The following is an 18390-nucleotide window of genomic DNA, read 5'->3' on the forward strand; positions in this document are numbered from 1 at the left end:
TTCCCCTCTCTGTGTCCATGTGTTCTCAATATTCAACTCCCATTTATGAGTGAGAACATGCGGTGTTTGGTTTTCTGTTCCTGTGATATTTTTATCCATACCTACCGTAAGTGCATACAGAAGACCCAAGCCTACCAATCCAGAATTCGAAGACCCACTAATGGATGCTATAGATGCAGTGAGGACAATGCAGGCTCCCAGATAATCCTTTGAAAAAGCAAGAGAAAATGTTAAAAGGTCACTCCCAAGTTCTTAAACCAAATATTTCAATCAATTTACAGAGGTGATCACTAAGAGAATATACATCATTCCATATGTGTCCTGTTAAGTTTCAGAGGAAGAATACCTAAGATGTAGAAGAATAATAGCTTGCAATATTAGGGCTGGAGTGGAGAGTGATTGCATGCTCTCACTATATATATACACACACACATATATATACACAGGATGTTTAGCATATATATATATATATGAGATATATATATGTGTGTGTGTGTGTGTGTGTGTGTATGTATATATATATGATATGGGTTCAGAGAAGTTAAACATCTTGCCAGAAGTTAAGCTACAATTGGTGGCACAATGAGGATCAGATGTAGGGTTTCCTTCTTTTTGTTTCCGACTTTCTACTGCATTATGTTGCCAGACAAGCAATTACTTTTGGACCTGATATTCTAGCTCAGATTTTATGTGTGCTTATGTCACGATTGTGATTAGTTCCTTTGTGTTATGTAGTGAGGCCCCTGCAGAAATTTGTCTCTGGTTAACTTGTTGGGATTTGTATTAGGTTGATGCAAAAGTAATGGCAAAACCCACAATTACTTTGGCTCCAACCTAGTATTCGAACTTTTTGTCAACTATCTGGGCTCAGAGTCTGGGACACTAAACCTACAGATTTCATGTAAATAGGAATAAGGGCTATGTTTGCTCAGACAATACAAGTATGGACATGTCTTATTGTATTTAAATAGTATATGATTCAATTATAAACTCTTTTCCAAAATTAAAACAATTCTTTAATAACAGCCATAGATTCAAATAAAAGATAGGGACTTCTGTCCATTTCCTAATGCTTTCTTTTTATCCCATTTCCCGACATTCCTAGGTATTGTTCTGTCTCATCATTCAAAAAAGAAATTCTAAAAACTTCTCATGTTGATGTATCACACATCCCCAAAGCAGATAGAATTTCAGATATGGTCACTTTCTAGAATTATCTCAAGTCTCATTCCACTGATAAAACTCCTTCTCTAGATAGATTTGTCTGTGGTCCCTCAACAACAATCTCACAATTAGATGATAACACATTAATGACAGTAATGGAATGTTGAACATGCTGAAGTCAAAGAATGGAGATGTTTCTCAAATGAGCTCACATGTTTACATTCCTGTCTCTTTTAAAAACAGCTCCAAAGATCAAACTGTTGGAACAACCAGTGATCCCAGCCGTGGAATCAAAAATCTGGGTTCAGACACCGACCTTGACAGTTACTAGTTAATGAGCTTAGACAAGCAATTTAAAACCCTCTGAGACTGTTTCTTCCTTGGAAAATATAAATGATATTTAATTCACAAGGATTTTTAAAGGAATAAAAATGTTAAATACTAGTTAGATTTCCCCATCTTCATGTACCAGACTGTCTTTTTTTTTTTTCCATTGGATAATTTTCAAATGTTTAAAGTAAACTTAAAAATTTGTATGCATCATAAAAACCTCAAAGGTTAAAGCAGGCACTAAAATTTAATTCCATATTGATGCTCATGATCTTTACAAAGATTAAAGGAAAAAAATCACATAGAGTTAATCCTTTGAGGCAATAAATTCCACAGAAGTAGTAAATACTTCTTTGATTGCCTCTTCTGGTGTATCCTTTTGTTAACAACTTGCCACACCCCTACTCGACAGTTCTTTCTCTTTTCCTCTTTATTTGAATTAACTACACAGATGTAGAGAATAACCAGTCTGGGCTGCTCTTCTGCAGTTTAAACATGCCAAAGTGCTCCCAAATACTTCTAAAATATTTACAGCAATATGAATTTTTTCCTTTCAGCCATTTTGGGTAAAGTTAATACTTTCAAATTTGTGTTATACATTGTTATTTCCATATTTTTTTTTTCTAAAAGTCTCACAGAGTTTCTGTAATAAGTTACAGAAAGTAAATTAATACCAGAAAATCCTTCCAGGAAGGTATGTCTGGCTTGACATTAAAAAAAATATGTCATCTGTCTTCTGAGAAATTTCTGTGAGTGGTATATATGTTAAGAGTTTGAGGCAAGGTACTTCTTTTATTAATTTCTATTCTCTACCTCCTGCCAGCTGACTTCATTCATTCATTCATACATTCTTTTAAAAATGTAAGTTGGATCATATAACTCCCCTGTTTAGAATTAACAGTGCCTTCCTGTTATAATACATTCAAACTCAGATGGATTACAAAGCCTTGTATGATATAGTCTGGATTTTGTACCCTGTCTACTCTGACCTCATCTGAGATTACTATACTGCTCCTTCACTATACTCTGACCACACTAGCCTTTCCCCTATTCTTGGGAATACATCAACTTTGTTTCTCCCAATGACTGCCTGAAATGCTTGTCAATAGGTCCTTGATACCTGGCTCCTTCCTATCATTTGAGGGTCAGCTCAAATATCACCTCCTTGGAAAAGTCTTCCTTTTCTTGGTTCCTACCTCCAGCCCTGTGGCTCTTCTCTATCCCATCACCCTGTTTTATTTTCCTCAAAGCACTCTGAAGTGTATGAAACGATCTTATTTGCTTATTTGTTTACATGGTTATTTTCTATCTATTCTCATTAGAATCTACGTTCCATGAGGACAGGGTCTTTGAATTTTTACCATTATTATCTCCAGCAATAAGAATAATGCTAAATACATTGATTGTGAAACTTCAGTACTTCTTTGTGCAGTAAATGACTAGATAAATTCACCCCTTCATAAAACATTCACTGAGTTTTTCTATAAGCTGAGTATTTTCCAACTTAGGACTTCTCCCAAATTTGCTTTTAGGATTTGTATGAATCATTTAAGTCTCTACCAATCTCATTTCCAGGTTTTAAGAGCTGAACATGTAAAGATACTACAAGGGTGTATTTTTTATAAAGTGGGAAGTCCAACACCGAGTTTTATAATCTTTTAACTTCCATGTCCATTTAGAACTGTAATGTGAGTCTCTTAAAAAAACTTTACTATGTTTAAGTGTTATGAGTTATTTCCTTTTCTAAAGCCAAAAGTACTTTTACCTAACTCATGAATTTCATCATTCAGTTCCAAATTATTATATATATATTTTTTACTATTTTAATTGTGGGAAAAAAAACCTCACAAAATGCTGTTGCTGTGTTTTTTATAAAGAACAGATTTGGACTAGAATATGACAAGGTCATAGCTGACTGAAATATCAAAAATCAGTGGGTCTAAATAAATGGAAATTAAAAAGTGGGAGTAATATGAATATAAATATAATAAAGGAAAGGTAAAACATTATGCAGTCAATTTCTCTCTATTAAGTTTAGTTTACTATGGAAATCTTTGTATTCTAAATTGGGCTCCTGAATTCACCCACTGTAAAGAATGACATGGTAGATTTGATTAGAAGATAATTTAAACTATTTTCTGTTGAATTAAAATGATAATTCTGGTAACAGATAGGTAGTGTTATTCTGGCAAAAGGGCCAGCAAAAGAAGTGAAAACAGATGATGGGAGAAAAAGGAGAAGACTCATCAATAAGTTGTAGTCAGTATATATTTTCTGGGCCCCTTTCACGTGGTTAATGTTTCAAAACTACTTGTATAATTTTCAATACGATCGCTGGATATTATTAGTTATTAGGCCAGCAATACAAATATGCTCACATTCATATATTAAAATGTTTTAGAAATATTTTTGACTCTTCAGCAAAAGAAAGATAGTTTTAGAGGTACATTTTACAGCAAAAATTTTGAGAAGAGGAACTGATTTTCAAAATCTAGAATCTACTAAATTCAAATAGATATTATAGTTTGAAAGCCAATATGTCTATAGTTTAGTACCTGTAACAAAGTTATTTTATTATAAAAATATTTTTAAACTTTCTTTTTAAAGAAAAAGCCATTCTGTCTTTTCATCATACTAACTAGATACTTTCCAGCTCACTGCTGGATTATTACCACTGCTAAAAACTGTTTTTTTGGTTTTTTTTTTTTCTAAAGTACTGGAAATATTTTAGAGACTTCTGATCAGAATTTTATCTTGATTTGCATAAGGGATGAAGCCCCTTTTTGTACTATACCTTTCAAAAAATATACAGCAAAATCACTAAATTTCAATCACTTCTCTTCAAATATTACAGTAGTATAGGAATGTGAAATTAATAACTAACATAAAAGCTTTTGTGGCCAGGCACGGTGGCTCATTCCTGTAATCCCAGCACTTTGGGAGGCTGAGGCGGGCAGATCACAAGATTAGGAGATTCAGACCATCCTGGCTAACACAGTGAAACCCCGTCTCTCCTAAAAACACAAAAAACTAGCTGGGTGTGGTGGCGGGCACCTGTAGTCCCAGCTACTCAGGAGGCTGAGGCAGAAGAATTGCTTGAACCCGGGAGGCAGAGGTTGCAGTGAGCTGAGATCGTGCCACTGCACTCTAGCCTGGGCAACAGAGCGAGACTCCATCTCAAAAAAAAAAAAAAAACCATAAAAATAAAAAAAATGCTTTTGTTAGGTCTCTGATTTTCACTTCCTTTACTGTTAAACATAACAAGTTTAATGAACCATAAAGTGACCCTATGGTTACATCTTTCCATTCCTCTGCAAATATGTGAGTAGCAAAACAGCTTAGAGGCAATAAACTAAGAAAGGAGAAGCAGATGGTTTGCATAACTTTCACAGAGGACAGCAAATACTTAGGGATCACTAATAGCATTTATTCTACTGCTGTAGCCTTACACATCCTAAGCAATCTACTCAGTGAAAACCACCTTCCATCCAAATGATACAATGAAACGGGAGACTGAACTTAGGAAACAGAAGTTACAACATAGATGATTTATCTACTTTCAAAAGAGGGCTTTTATCTGTAGAATAGTAAATTATAACTTCCATCAATTTTGTGAATTCAATACTCCCCACCAGAAGATTCCCATGTCAAAAGAGAGGCCTCTTTTCAGATTTCTAGTGATTCAAAGACATCTATCTATATTTGGAATCATAATGAAAATTGTAATTCTCTAGAAAGCAGCCTTGTAAATAGTTAATAGCAACTGAAAAGTATGTGATCCCTCTCCTTCATATAGCACTCAGGAGCAAATTATGGTACCACTGGGTATCTGCAAGAATATATTAGGACCTCCATATTACGAGATCACTGTATCCCTGTCTGTCGTTGAATTGTGAACACACAGAAAAGCAGTGTTATCTCACAAAATAGACTCTTGTGCAAGTTCACCCTAAACACCATTTTGACTTTAGCCTGTTGACTCTAAAGTCTTTATTTTTGGCTTCTTGATGTGAATTTTCTTTTATCCTTTCACCACACAGCAAGACAAAGCCTTGGAAAGACAGCCTTTAGATAAAGTTACTCCATTTTTGCAACTGAAAACACCAATGCCAAAGAACTGGAATTGTTTAGTGCAAAGGGATGAAGAGAAAACACCGTGCTGAACGAGAGGACGCAAGCAGCATTCAGAGGTTAGGCTGTAGTGACACATTGCACTCAACCACGGCCGGCTTCACTTGGCACCCAGAGGAAAAACAGTCCCCTCTGCTGCCAAAGCAAGTCTGGTGGCCAGCCACAGTCTAGCCGCTTTCTACCAGCCAAATTATCTACCAGCCAAATTATTTTATTCTTTTAGTCTCTTGTCTTTTTATGATTTGAGTGTGTTATGGTCTTTATTTTTTTTTCCCAATTCAAAATGAATATGAAATGAATATGGTGGGCAAGGCTAGATCTTCCGTAGGGAAAACTGTGTGTGCAAAGAGGATAAATCATGATTGTCTTAACTCTTACTTAACATGACTGGGAAAAGAAAAGAAAGCTCTATAGTATTAAAAAAAACATAAACAATTATTTTTAGATACATTCCATCAATATCTAGTTTATTGAAGTTTTTAGCATGAAGGGGTGTTGAATTTTATCGAAGGCCTTTTCTGCATCTATTGAGACAATCATGTGGTTTTAGTCATTGGTTCTGTTGACGTGATGGATTATGTTTATTGATTTGCATATGTTGAACCAGCCTTGCATCCCAGAGATGAAGCCGACTTGATCGTGGTGGATAAGCTTTTTGATGTGCTGCTGGATTCGGTTTGCCAGTGTTTTATGGAGGATTTTTGCAATGATGTTCATCAGGGATATTGGCCTGGAATTTTCCATTTTTGTCGTGTCTCTACCAGGTTTTGGTATCAGGATGATGCTTGCCTCATAACATGAGTTAGGGGGGAGTCCCTCTTTTTCTGTTGTTCGCAATAGTTTCAGAAGGAATGATACAAGCTCCTCTTTGTACCTCCAGTAGAATTCGACTGTGAATCTGTATGGTCCTGGGCTTTTTTTGGTTGGTAGGCTATTAATTATTGCCTCAATTTCAGAACTTTTTATTGGTCTATCCAGGGATTTGACTTCTTCCTGGTTTAGTCTTGGGAGGGTGTATGTGTCCAGAAATTTATTCATTTCTTCTAGATTTTCTAGTTTATTTGCGTAGAGGTGTTTATTGCATTTTCTGATGGTAGTTTGTATTTATGTGGGATTAGTGGTGATATCCCCTTTATCATTTTTTATTGTATCTATTTGATTCTTCTCTTTTTTCTTCTTTATTAGTCTGGTTAGTAGTCTATCTATTTTGTTGATCTTTTCAAAAAACCAGCTCCTGGATTCATTGATTTTTTTTGAAGGGTTTTTCGTGTCTCTATCTCAACATATGAAAAAAAGCTCATCGGCCGGGTGCGGTGGCTCAAGCCTGTAATCCCAGCACTTTGGGAGGCCGAGACGGGCGGATCACAAGGTCAGGAGATCGAGACCATCCTGGCTAACACGGCGAAACCCCATCTCTACTAAAAAAAAACACAAAAAATTAGCCGGGCGAGGTGGTGGCGCCTGTGGTCCCAGCTACTCGGGAGGCTGAGGCAGGAGAATGGCGGGAACCCGGGAGGCAGAGCTTGCAGTGAGCTGAGATCTGGCCACTGCACTCCAGCCTGGGTGACAGAGCGAGACTCCGTCTCAAAAAAAAAAAAAAAAAAAAAAAAAAAGCTCATCATCACTGGTCATTACAGAAATGCAAATCAAAACCACAATGAGATACCATCTTATGCCAGTTATAATGGCAATCGTTAAAAAGTCAGGAAACAACAGATGCTGGAGAGGATGTGGAGAAATAGGAACGCTTTTACACTGTTGGTGGGAGGGTAAATTAGTTCAACCATTGTGGAAGACAGTGTGGCCATTCCTCAAGGATCTGGAACCAGAAATACCATTTGACCCAGCAATCCCATTACTGGGTATATATCCAAAGGATTATAAATCATTCTACTATAAAGATACATGCACACATATGTTTATTGTAGCACTGTTCACAATAGCAGAGACTTGGAACCAATCCAAATGCCCATCAATGATATACTGGATAAAGAAAATATGGCACATATACACTATGGAATACTATGCAACCATAAAAAAGGATGAGTTCGTGTCCTTTGTAGGGACATGGATGAAGCTGGAAACCATCATTCTCAGCAAACTAACACAGGAACAGAAAACCAAACACTACATGTTCTCACTCATAAGTGAGAGTTGGACAATGAGAACACATGGACACAGGGAGGGGAACATCATACACTGGGGTCTGTCAGGGTGTTGGGGGCTAGGGGAGTGATAGCATTAGGAGAAATGCCTAATGTGGATCACAGGTTGATGAGTGCAGCAAACCACCACGGCATGTGTATACCTATGTAACAAATGCACAGGTTCTGCATATGTATCCCAGAACTTAAAGTATAATTAAAAAATACATATATATATAAGCAAAAATTGGATGAGGTTCAGGGAACTTCCCGAATTCAACAAAAGGTGTTTCTACTCTGGTTTCTCTCTCTTCTTTCTTGAGGTTTTCTGTCAACAGCAGTGACATGGCTTTGGAAAGTTAAAACTGGGCATGAAGAGGAAGGGAGGGGAAACATAGCCACAGAAAGCAATGATATCATGTTTTCTCCCGTTTCCATTATGGCTCTGAGTCCATGAATTAGAGTTGGTGAAATCTGTGTGAAGAAATCCTGCTTGCCTCTTCTAATTTATGCCCAATGAAGTGACCTTCTTTGTACCATTTTGGTTGCGTTCCTGCTCTGGGAACTCTAAGAATGTTTGCTAGAAGCAGATATTTATGTGAACTTACTGAGTAATATGACAAAGAGGGGGTTGTGTCCATACCACAGATAAGATCAATGCAGATGTACTGGGCCAAATAGAAATTTTTATTACTTTTTTTAAAAAGTGACTTATGAGGCAGAATATATCCAGCTGTGGGGTGTAGAGAACAGTTCACACCCTAGTCTCCGAGGTCCTATATCTCAACTTCATTTTTCTCACACAAGATCCAGTTATTCCAAACTAAAATTCTGTCTCCAGTGATGTGGATATGCCCACAGAAACACAGTAGTAATGAGGTCATTTATATGTGCACAGTTGAGAGAAAAGGTTATTCCCCAGGAGAAGTCATCTACCTTATTTAACACTCCTACTGTGGCATATGTTCTTGGATTATAGTATTTACATTTAAATACACCTGGTTCCAATGAAAACTCTCAGTTCACTCAGAAGAGCAGAGCGACAGTGAATCTGACTAGTCTCACAGTGGATCTCTGAGATTGTCTAGAGGAGTGTGGATGTGTGTGTGTGTACAAGTGTTTATCCACATAAAGTTACTGACATATAAATACAATGGATGGAGGCAAATCATACCCAAAGGACCTTGAACCTTGACTTCTGTCAGCAGATATGCCTGGAACTTTGCAATAAATCAACAAATGTTTCTTGCCAAAATATATCTTTGCCCACCAGAAATGAAAATAAAATACTCCTTATTCTTTTGTATTAATTTTTAAGGGAGAGTTCTAGTAATAAGACTAGATTGCAAATCTTGGAAGGATTCTAATACACATAAAGCAAAGAGTAACAAAACGTATTACAAAGTAACCAAATGAATGGCCTGTTCTGCCCTTCCTGCTTCAAGTGTCAGTATTTTGGTTTTTGCAGGTGGAATTCAAGATATAGATTCTATTATATTTAGGCAGGTTCAACTGCTTTTTCACGTGGGGGTTAAAGTATTGGGTTATGAATCAAACTAAACAAAACCATTCTGAGTTTGGCTGCTGTTCTTTTCTAATTTTTCCTGACCTTCCCTTTCTTGGCAGTGTTAAGGCTCTAATATCTTGTCTTCTGGCTATGAGAACAGAGCATATGGTTTGCTTGAAGATTCTTGTTCAACACTTATCCATTAACCTGACAGCAGGAAGTGCTAAAGAGTAGAAACAGGAGTCGGTCAGACTCTCACCTCAAGTCCAAGGCAAATATGCTTGCCCCTAAAAGACATACTTGATCTTCAAGTTCAGGAAAACCAGATACAAAGCTAATTGCTAACATTTCTCCCTTATGATTTCAGGATATTCTTTCAGTAAGCTATTTCATCAGTAATTATATTTTTCATATATGATTTTTTTCCCTTATAGAACAACAGAAATTACACACACAGACACTCACATATCAAAACAGGAATTAAAACAAGGAATTATGGAATTATGGTTTGGATAGGGTTTGGGAATAATGTTTTGGTTTTGTGATAAATCCTAAGTAACACTTCACTTGCCTTTATTTATCTATATGTAATTCCCAAGAAACTCTGCCCCGCCTTCTTCCAACGGTCACAGCTACCTTGAGGGAATTTATCAGCAAACAATACTTCTATCAAAACTTTGTGAAAAATAACTATGTGGTGCTGTTGAATAATTTCTACATAATGACTAATATAGTTGTAGATAATCTCTATAAATCAGTGAGAAATCATGATAACAAAAGCTCACAAGGATGTCTAAGATTCTAGGTTAATCTGTATCCATCAATCAACTACTCAGATTTTAACTTGGGCTCCTTCATTTCTACCCTATTAAATTCCCTTTACCATCTTCCTTCTATTTTCTGTTGTGTTTTGAAAGAAAACCTATATATTACTGAAACGCAATTAGTGGAAATAAGATTCTCCCTATAGTACAGATAAACATGCTTTTTCTTTTCAAAACTGGCAAATACCTATTAAAAAAAATTACACTCAACTCACCATTACCACCAAAGTAGCTTATCCATGTTCCGGACTGTACGGACTACAAACTATATTCCTTGCCTTCTGGAATGTCTTTCTCATCTCTCCTACTTGATACTGCAGCTCACTGGCTTATGAACCCCCTACCAGGGCAGGTACCAGTCATTATTCATTCATGCATGCATTCAAAAGACATTTCTTGAATGCATTTGCCAATTAGTGTAGTAGGGGATTTATGTTACTTTTAATCCAATGCCCATACAAGGTACACATTCTTACTTTATAGATGAGGAACTGGGACTAAAATTAACTTGCTAGACCAAGTCTGTGTGATGCCAAAGCTTGTGCTTGTTCTTCTACATTATTCAAGACAGAAGGCAACAAATGATTAACTGTAGTTTTCTACATTTTGTACTAACATGACCCTCCACTGGCTTAAAACGTAGAAAGTTGCCATCCTTCCAGGCAGGACCAACTCGGTAAAGGAAATGAGTACATCTGTTCACTTGCCAAATGTACTCTTTTGGAAAAAAAAAATGAAGTTATACAAATATTTGCCATTCCATTAACTTATGTGATCTAGAGACTAATGAACACAAAATGAAATTTTGCTTTTTGGGCTATTTGTCTTGTCATTAGCTAAAACATTATGACAAACTTCATCTGTAACATAAACAAACCTGAGCTATTTTAAAGTTCAGAAAATGTGAAGCTAGTGCTGAATCTCAGTGGAAGGCTAATTTTTACAACTGTCTGCCTCTTTGCAGCAGGCGTCTTCTCTATTTGGTTTCCATTTCGAAATCATGAAATGAACGTACCGTCCTGACCTCCAGCCATCTGTTGGCAGCTGAGAGGAATAAGTAGGCAATGTTGTTTGTATCCGTCAGTTCCAGCATACGTTGTTTAAATCTGGTTTCATGCCTGCAGAAAACAAAAATACAGTGTTAGCCACACAACAGGAGAGGTCATAAAAACAGTCACACTTACTACTACACTATTTACTCAACATAGTGACAAACTGATGGCATGGAATGATCAGTAAATAGATTTCTACTTTAAAATAAAGACCAGCTGCTACTGTTCTTTGCATTCTTAGTAGAGATGGTGTGGTCAAGTGTTTATTTCCTTTCTTATACCCTTACTAGGAAAAAGAGTCCTTCTAACAACAACATTGTATTAAAGATCAGTTCATAAATTTTCACATAATTAATGTAGCCATGAGAAGAAGGCATAGCCTACTACATTAAAAGGGCCTTACAAAAACCAAGATAAATTGTGTAGAAATGCAACTCTACCAACATTTTGTGGCATTTATTTTACTTTTCCAAACAACACAGTTAGAGTGGGTGGGAGGTGCTGGATCAGAACCAGGGAAGACAGAATACTATACATTTGCAATTGGCAAAAATATACTTTTAAAATTATCTTTTTTCCTAATATTTCTGCGAACCAAAGAAAAAAAAACCGCAACAAGTAGAGGATGGGAGACACTAGAGATGATGGCAAATGTTCTACACCCCCAAATTCTAAAGTATTTGTAAGGATGGTCATTGCATAAAAGGAATTTGGTCTGTGTACTTTCAGGGTTCTATGATATATATTGTTTGAATATTGACCTTCAACAAATTAAGTTAATTCTTGGTGCTCAATAAAATCACACCAAGTTCTGTGTAACCTATTTTATAAATGAAACGGTTACTAAAAGCCCTATCCATTTAAACATCTGAGCCAACATCTCAAAGAAATTCATGCTACATGGTAGAAAAAAATCTTCTCTAAATCACAACAGTAGTCTCTTTTTATTTCTCAATTATTTTCCCTGAATAACAGAAACATTGGAAGGTTGGAAAATATAATAAAAATAACTGGTTTGAAGCTGGGGAAAATACCAAATCAAAATGTGATTTATTCACTCTCTGCAGTCACGGCTTGTCTTATAGAGACCTCCCATCTATGGGTTATGTTTGCAAGAAATAACCAAACTTCATTTGACAGAATGGCAGTGATTCCTTCTTGATAAAAGACTTCCCCCACTCACCTCCCCAATTTTTAAGTAAAATTGTAAAAATTTATAACAAATCATCACATGTCAAAGAATGAAGAAATCCTGGGTGGGGTGTCCATTTGGCCCACTGAAGTAATCCATACAGGCCAATATAAAGCAGACGCTTGATATCTATCCAGTCAATCTGATCATTCCAATATGTCAAAAAAGACAGATAATTCAGTCGGACAGTAAGCTCTAATCTACAATAATCAGAGAACTCAGCAATCACAGCCACATAATTACCTCACTTTGAGTTGAGTATCCGTGACCCAAATGCCATGCTGCCATGCACAGGAGGACCTGGCCTGAATGGCTACTCTGCTGTGGGACTAAGCAGTCCAACCTTACCCTCCAGCTGACCCTTTTAGCGATGAATATAGAGAATAACTAAATGGTGAGGGGGGCGTTCAAAGGGTTATAGGATTTACTGAGACAATGAACATGAACCATAAAGATTATCTATCTATCTATCTATCTATCTATCTATCTATCTATCTATCTATCTATCCTCTCTCTCTATACACACACTTAAGGCTTATTTTTTTTCCCTTATTATTATTATTATTATTATTATTTTGAGACAGTCTCTGTCACCCAGGGTGGAGTGCAGTGGAGAGATCTCAGCTCACTGCAACCTCCACCTCCCAGGTTCAAGCGATTCTCCTGCTTCAGCCTCCTGAGTAGCTGGGACCACAGGCACGTGCCACCATACCCAGGTAATTTTTGTATTTTTAGTAGAGACAGGGTTTCACCATGTTGGCCAGGATGGTCTCGAACTCCTGACCTCAGGTGATCCACCCATCTTGGCTCATTCTTTTTTGTACTTGCTAGGTACACGTTTGGTAGATTTTCATCCATTCATTCAGGAGCATTTAGCAATCATCCACTCTAAGCAAGACATTATGCTAGACACTGAGGACATAAGAACAAAACATGACCTACTCCCTTGAAGGGTCAACTGTCTAGTGAAGGGAGGAAACACAGCATTAACAAGTAAAAATGGTGCAACACACTATCTAGCTATAAGGAGCTTATGCACAAAATGCTACATGAACATAAAGGAAGGGCATGATTTGCACCAATCAGAGGATCAGCACAGTAGGAAATGGAGTGAAGGGTGGAGAGAGAGGAAGCGTTAAGCAACGTGCCACAAAAGACAAGGAAGATAGTCTGAGTGAGGTTTTAAAGGGATAAGCGGAATGTTTTTGGTGAACAAGGCATTCTAAGTGGCAGGAACAATATGAGCAAAGGCACAGAAATGAGAAAGCGCCACATGTTCCGGGGCTTGAGACAGGTTCTTCTCCCTAGAGGACTGTGTGATGGAGAGATTGGAGTTGAGGCCAGGTGGACCAAAGCCAGTGGAAGACATTTGAGATGAATCTCAAACCCTTGATTCTGACAAAGTGCTTTATCTGGAACACTTTTGACTCTTCCTCTAGTTTTGGGATATTGTTTCAGATCCACTCTTAAAGAGTTTGTAAATGCAGTTGGCAATAGTCTGAGGCAGCAGTGAGAGGGGAGGGGTGAAAATGCAGTGAACATTCTTTCTGTGTGTTTCTATTTGGCAAGAAACCTTCTGTTTTCCTAATGGAAACTTTGACACACTCAGCCTGTATCTTTTCATCCATATCCAGCTCATCTTCTGAACATTCTTAGACCTTTATTCTGTCAGACAAGAAAAAAATAGGAAAGGTCACTAAAATCTCAGTCTAATTTAACTGTGATGCTTTCGTGGTAAACTACTTGAGGGAGTTCATTGCTTCATGTGAGTACACCACGAACCCTCAATGCAGGGGAGGAAAAGCAGCCTCATCAGTAAATACTAACTTTCCAAAGAGCTCAAGACTCTGGGGACTCCAGATAGTTTGAAAGAAAGGAACAGATGGATGGAAAAAGACACGTTCGATTCCTGACCACAAGTACCAAATGTAAGGATTCTAGAATTTTATCCATGGCAGCAGGGCCATCCCCACATTTTCAAGACTTCTTTGGGTTTAAAAATGCTGATATTTATGATAATAAAAATGCTTTACGTCCCTAATCATGAGGGGAACGCAAAGTAAAACCACAATGAGACACCGCCTTACCCCTGCAAGAATGGCCACAGTTAAAAAAAAAAAAATAGATATTGATGTGGTGAAAAGGGAACATGCTTACACTGCTAGTGACACGTAAACCAGTGCAACCACCATGGAAGACAGTATGGAGATTCCCTAAAAAACTGAAAGTAGAATTGCTATTTGATCCAGCAATCCCACTACTTGGTATCTACCCAGAGGAAAAGAAGTCATTATATGAAAAAGACAGTTGCACACACATGTTTATAGCAGCAGAATTTGCAACTGCAAAAATATGGAACCAGCCTAAATGCCCATTACCCAGTGAGTGGATAAAGAAAATGTGGTATATATACGTCATGGAATATTACTCAGCCATAACAAGGAATGAAATAATGGCATTCTCAGCAACCTGGATGGAGTTGGAGACCATTACTCTAAGAGGAGTAGCTCAGGAATGGAAAACCAAATATCCTATGTTCTCACTTATAAGTGGCAGCTAAGCTATGAGGATGCAAAGGCATAAGAATGTTATGATGGGCTTTGAGGACTTGGGGTGAAGGATGGCAGAGGGGTGAGGGATAAAAGACTACACATTGGATACAATGTACACTGTTTGGGTAACGGGTGTACCAAAATCTCAGAAATTATCACTAAAGAACTTACCCATGTAACAAAAAATTACCTGTTCCCCAAAAACCTATTGAAATAAAATAAAACCTTAAAAAATGAACTCTGGAAGATCTAAACCTGGATTAGTATTAGGCAGGTACCTCCAGATAGAAGTTGAGTTGTCTTCTGTTTCTTCCAACTATAATTCAAACATTGAAATTTAACATAATATTTTGTTCTACTTACAGTTACCTGGAAGTTTTCCTAATGTAAAATTAAGGACAGTAATGCTAAATTATGCTCATGTGTCTAGGGAAGAAGGTAAATGAAAAATCTGAATCTTGACGCTTGGTCATTTTCCTCTTTCATTCTAAATCTTCCTCATTCCCTTCACGATGCTCTGCCTTGTTCTCGTCCCCATCCCTCTCAGAAGATGACCTCCCCTATCCTTCAAAGAGAAAACAGAGGCTGTTAGATGTTGAACTCATCAACTTCCTGTTTTTTACCTGTCAGTTTTCCTGAATCTATTCAGATCCTTTTCTTACATTCGTAAAGGAGCTATATACCAAATACTCTTCAAGCTGAACTGGTCTTCACACTTGGACACTTAACATGTTCCTGCTAATCTGTTGTAATAATCTTCTCCATTAACTGCCCCATCCTGCCTATATCTTCACTTCTTCCCTTCAGTCTTTGAAAATGTCTAGTTCATTACTCTCTTAAAAATGAAAAGACAATAGTAAAAAAGCTCCTTCTTTTAGTGAGCTCTCCTAAACTCCTTCCAACCTCAGTAAAACTCTTTGAAAGAGTAGTTTTTCCTTGCCATGTCCATGTTCTGATTTCCAATTAATTTTTTAACCCTCTGAATTTTGCCTTCAATCCTCTCCACTTTATCTTTACTTTTCTTACTAAGGTTCCCAATACCTTCATGGCTGCCATATCAAATGGACACTTTTAATTCTTTTTATTCTTCTTTTATGTTGTTATTATTATTGACCATTCAATTTCTTTTTAAAATGCTCACGTGATTAACTCCAATGACACCACTATCCTGATTTTTTGCCTACTACTTAGATGGCTTATTTTCTCAACTGGTCTGAATTTCTCCCCCTTAGTAGGAAGATGGGCTCTACCCTACTAAGTATTAACATTTGTCATTGTACTTATATGTCATTGAGGTATTGGAAGGAAGCAGACAAGGCTGAATTAAGGTGCATTACAGTGGTGTTACCTAGGGTAATATGCATCAAACATAGGTAGAGCAGTCCCTTAGGCTTTCCAGACCTGTCCTTGACCTAGGTAGAGCTGCTACAGGTAAAGGTTTGCTTATGAGAAGGTGTCATTTGGATAAAGGGCTATCAAAAATTTCAGCTGACCACTTAAGAGCTTTTAATGGCCTCTAGGGAGGCAAAGTGCTTGGGTACTGGCCTCTCCTATCTGGATATAGATACATCCAAAGAAATAAAAGAGGGGCTGAAAATGATGTATATATATGACAATATACATATAGCATATGTAACATTTTATACACACACACACACACAAACACACAGTGCGCACATGAAGAGAGGGCCCAGTGAATTGATCTTTCCCACCATTAACTTCTCACTTATAGGATAGTTGATCTATCAGGGACCAACTTGCTAAAACAGTAGTCACAACATCAAGGTTGCCAAGATGTGAATCCTCTTTCCGTAAAGAAGGCGCTGGTTTGGATTTGATGGCCTCAGGCTGGCCTGTGTTAGGGTTGGCCAGGAGCAGGAGGAGCTCAACAGGATATTTATTTGAAGGACTGAGACCACGACAAGGGGCAACATCAACCCTTCCCCTTTACTGAGGAAGCTGACTGGGAACAGAATTCAAACAGTCTGTCCAAATTAGGAGGGCTGGAAGCACACAGATGTTGAAGTAAAGAGTCATGGAGATATTAGCAGAAAGTAGTAGGTTGAGCAACGAAGTGTCCTTTAATTTATTCACAGAACATTTGGACACCTACTATGTGACTGACTCTGTTAATATTCTAAAGATTAAGGCAAAGGACACATTACCAGCTCTTAAGTAGCTCCCAGTCTTGTAGAGGAATGCAAATACGCAAACAGTTGATTATGGTGCAGCATGCTAAGTTTAGGATGCAACTTAACATAGAGACCTAAGAAGGACACGAACTCTACATTCTAACATGCAGAGAAGGCTTCCCACAGTAGATGACAATCATGGACTGATATTTCAGCAGTGAGATAAGCACTGGTTAGCCACATATAAAAGGATATTGGGAGATACAAGTAACATAACCTATCTTCCTCTTAACCTAAGAGGACCAGCTTTGTTTAATGAGGCAGCAATTGGCAGATCCTATTTTCCACAGGATCTTTTTTATCTACTTGTTCTTTAAGTGCTGGTAGTCTGAAATTTTTGTGCAAGCTCCTCTTTTCTTAATCTACACCCTCTCCCTCGGCAATCAAATCCATGGTCAAAACTTTAACTATTATCCATAAAAGAATGATACTCAAACCTGTTATCTTCTGCCTTTAGATATATCTTAGACACCAGACCTGTATACCAAAATGACCATAAAAAATATCCAGCTGGATATCTCATTGCTACCTACACCTGTTCATAACCAGACTCATGAACTCCTTCTCCAATCCTCCACATCATCTTCAATTTCCTAACCTGGAAAACTACCTACTCATTGGAATCAGAAACTTAGAAGGAATCATCTTCAACTTCTCCCTCAACCTTATTCTTCACATTCAATTTACCCCTAAATCTCATTGGTCCCACTTCCTAAATATTCCTTAAATCTGTGCTTTCTCTCCCAGTCCTTAGTTCCTTAGCCTGCCTTTGTAATCTCTCATGTGGACCATTGCAACAGCCTCCTGGAGTCTCTTTGCCTTGGGCGTTAACCATCCCCAGTTCATAATAGTATCCCAGAGTTATTGTGATGAACACAACTCTGATCATACCACTTTCCTGTTCAAGATTCTTCAGTGACTACCTCACATTGAAAGAATCCAGTCTAAGTTATTTAAAGGTACTTATCAAAGCCCTTTATGTACTGGCCTCTACTATGGTTTCAAGCCTTATCCTCATAGCCACCTTCTCTGTACTTAATCTATGTTCCAACAACACTGGACTCTTTTGATTTCCGTATAAAATAGAAATCTTTATGTTTTCACACATCTGTTACATCGTCTTTGAATATTCTATCTCCTATATCTGCCAGGTCAATTATTCATCATTCAAAGATTTGTGGTTCAATAATTATCTCTCCATTCCTTCTAGACAGAGTGCTACCCTACTCTCTGACAGAGTTGTTTCTTGTGATATTAGACTATGTATAATGCTGTGTTGCTATTTTTTTCTTAAACTGTCTC

The 18390-nt window shown here is 37.5% G+C and overlaps 1 protein-coding gene across 6 annotated transcripts in view; it reads right to left on the reverse strand.

Moving 5' to 3' along the window:
* The window catches only part of ABCC9 (ATP binding cassette subfamily C member 9), a 138549-nt gene that overhangs the window by 19558 nt on the left and 100601 nt on the right, over positions 1–18390 (reverse strand). For all 6 annotated transcript variants that reach the window (XM_074006372.1, XM_074006371.1, XM_074006370.1 and 3 more), the window contains 2 exons: positions 11116–11218; positions 106–207 (listed from right to left, as the gene is read on the reverse strand). In XM_074006372.1, coding sequence (XP_073862473.1) covers positions 106–207; positions 11116–11218 — 205 coding nt within the window. The remainder of the gene's footprint in view (positions 1–105; positions 208–11115; positions 11219–18390) is intronic.

Source organism: Macaca fascicularis, chromosome 11 (genome assembly GCF_037993035.2).
Source record: "Macaca fascicularis isolate 582-1 chromosome 11, T2T-MFA8v1.1".
NCBI classification, from domain to species: domain Eukaryota; kingdom Metazoa; phylum Chordata; class Mammalia; order Primates; family Cercopithecidae; genus Macaca; species Macaca fascicularis.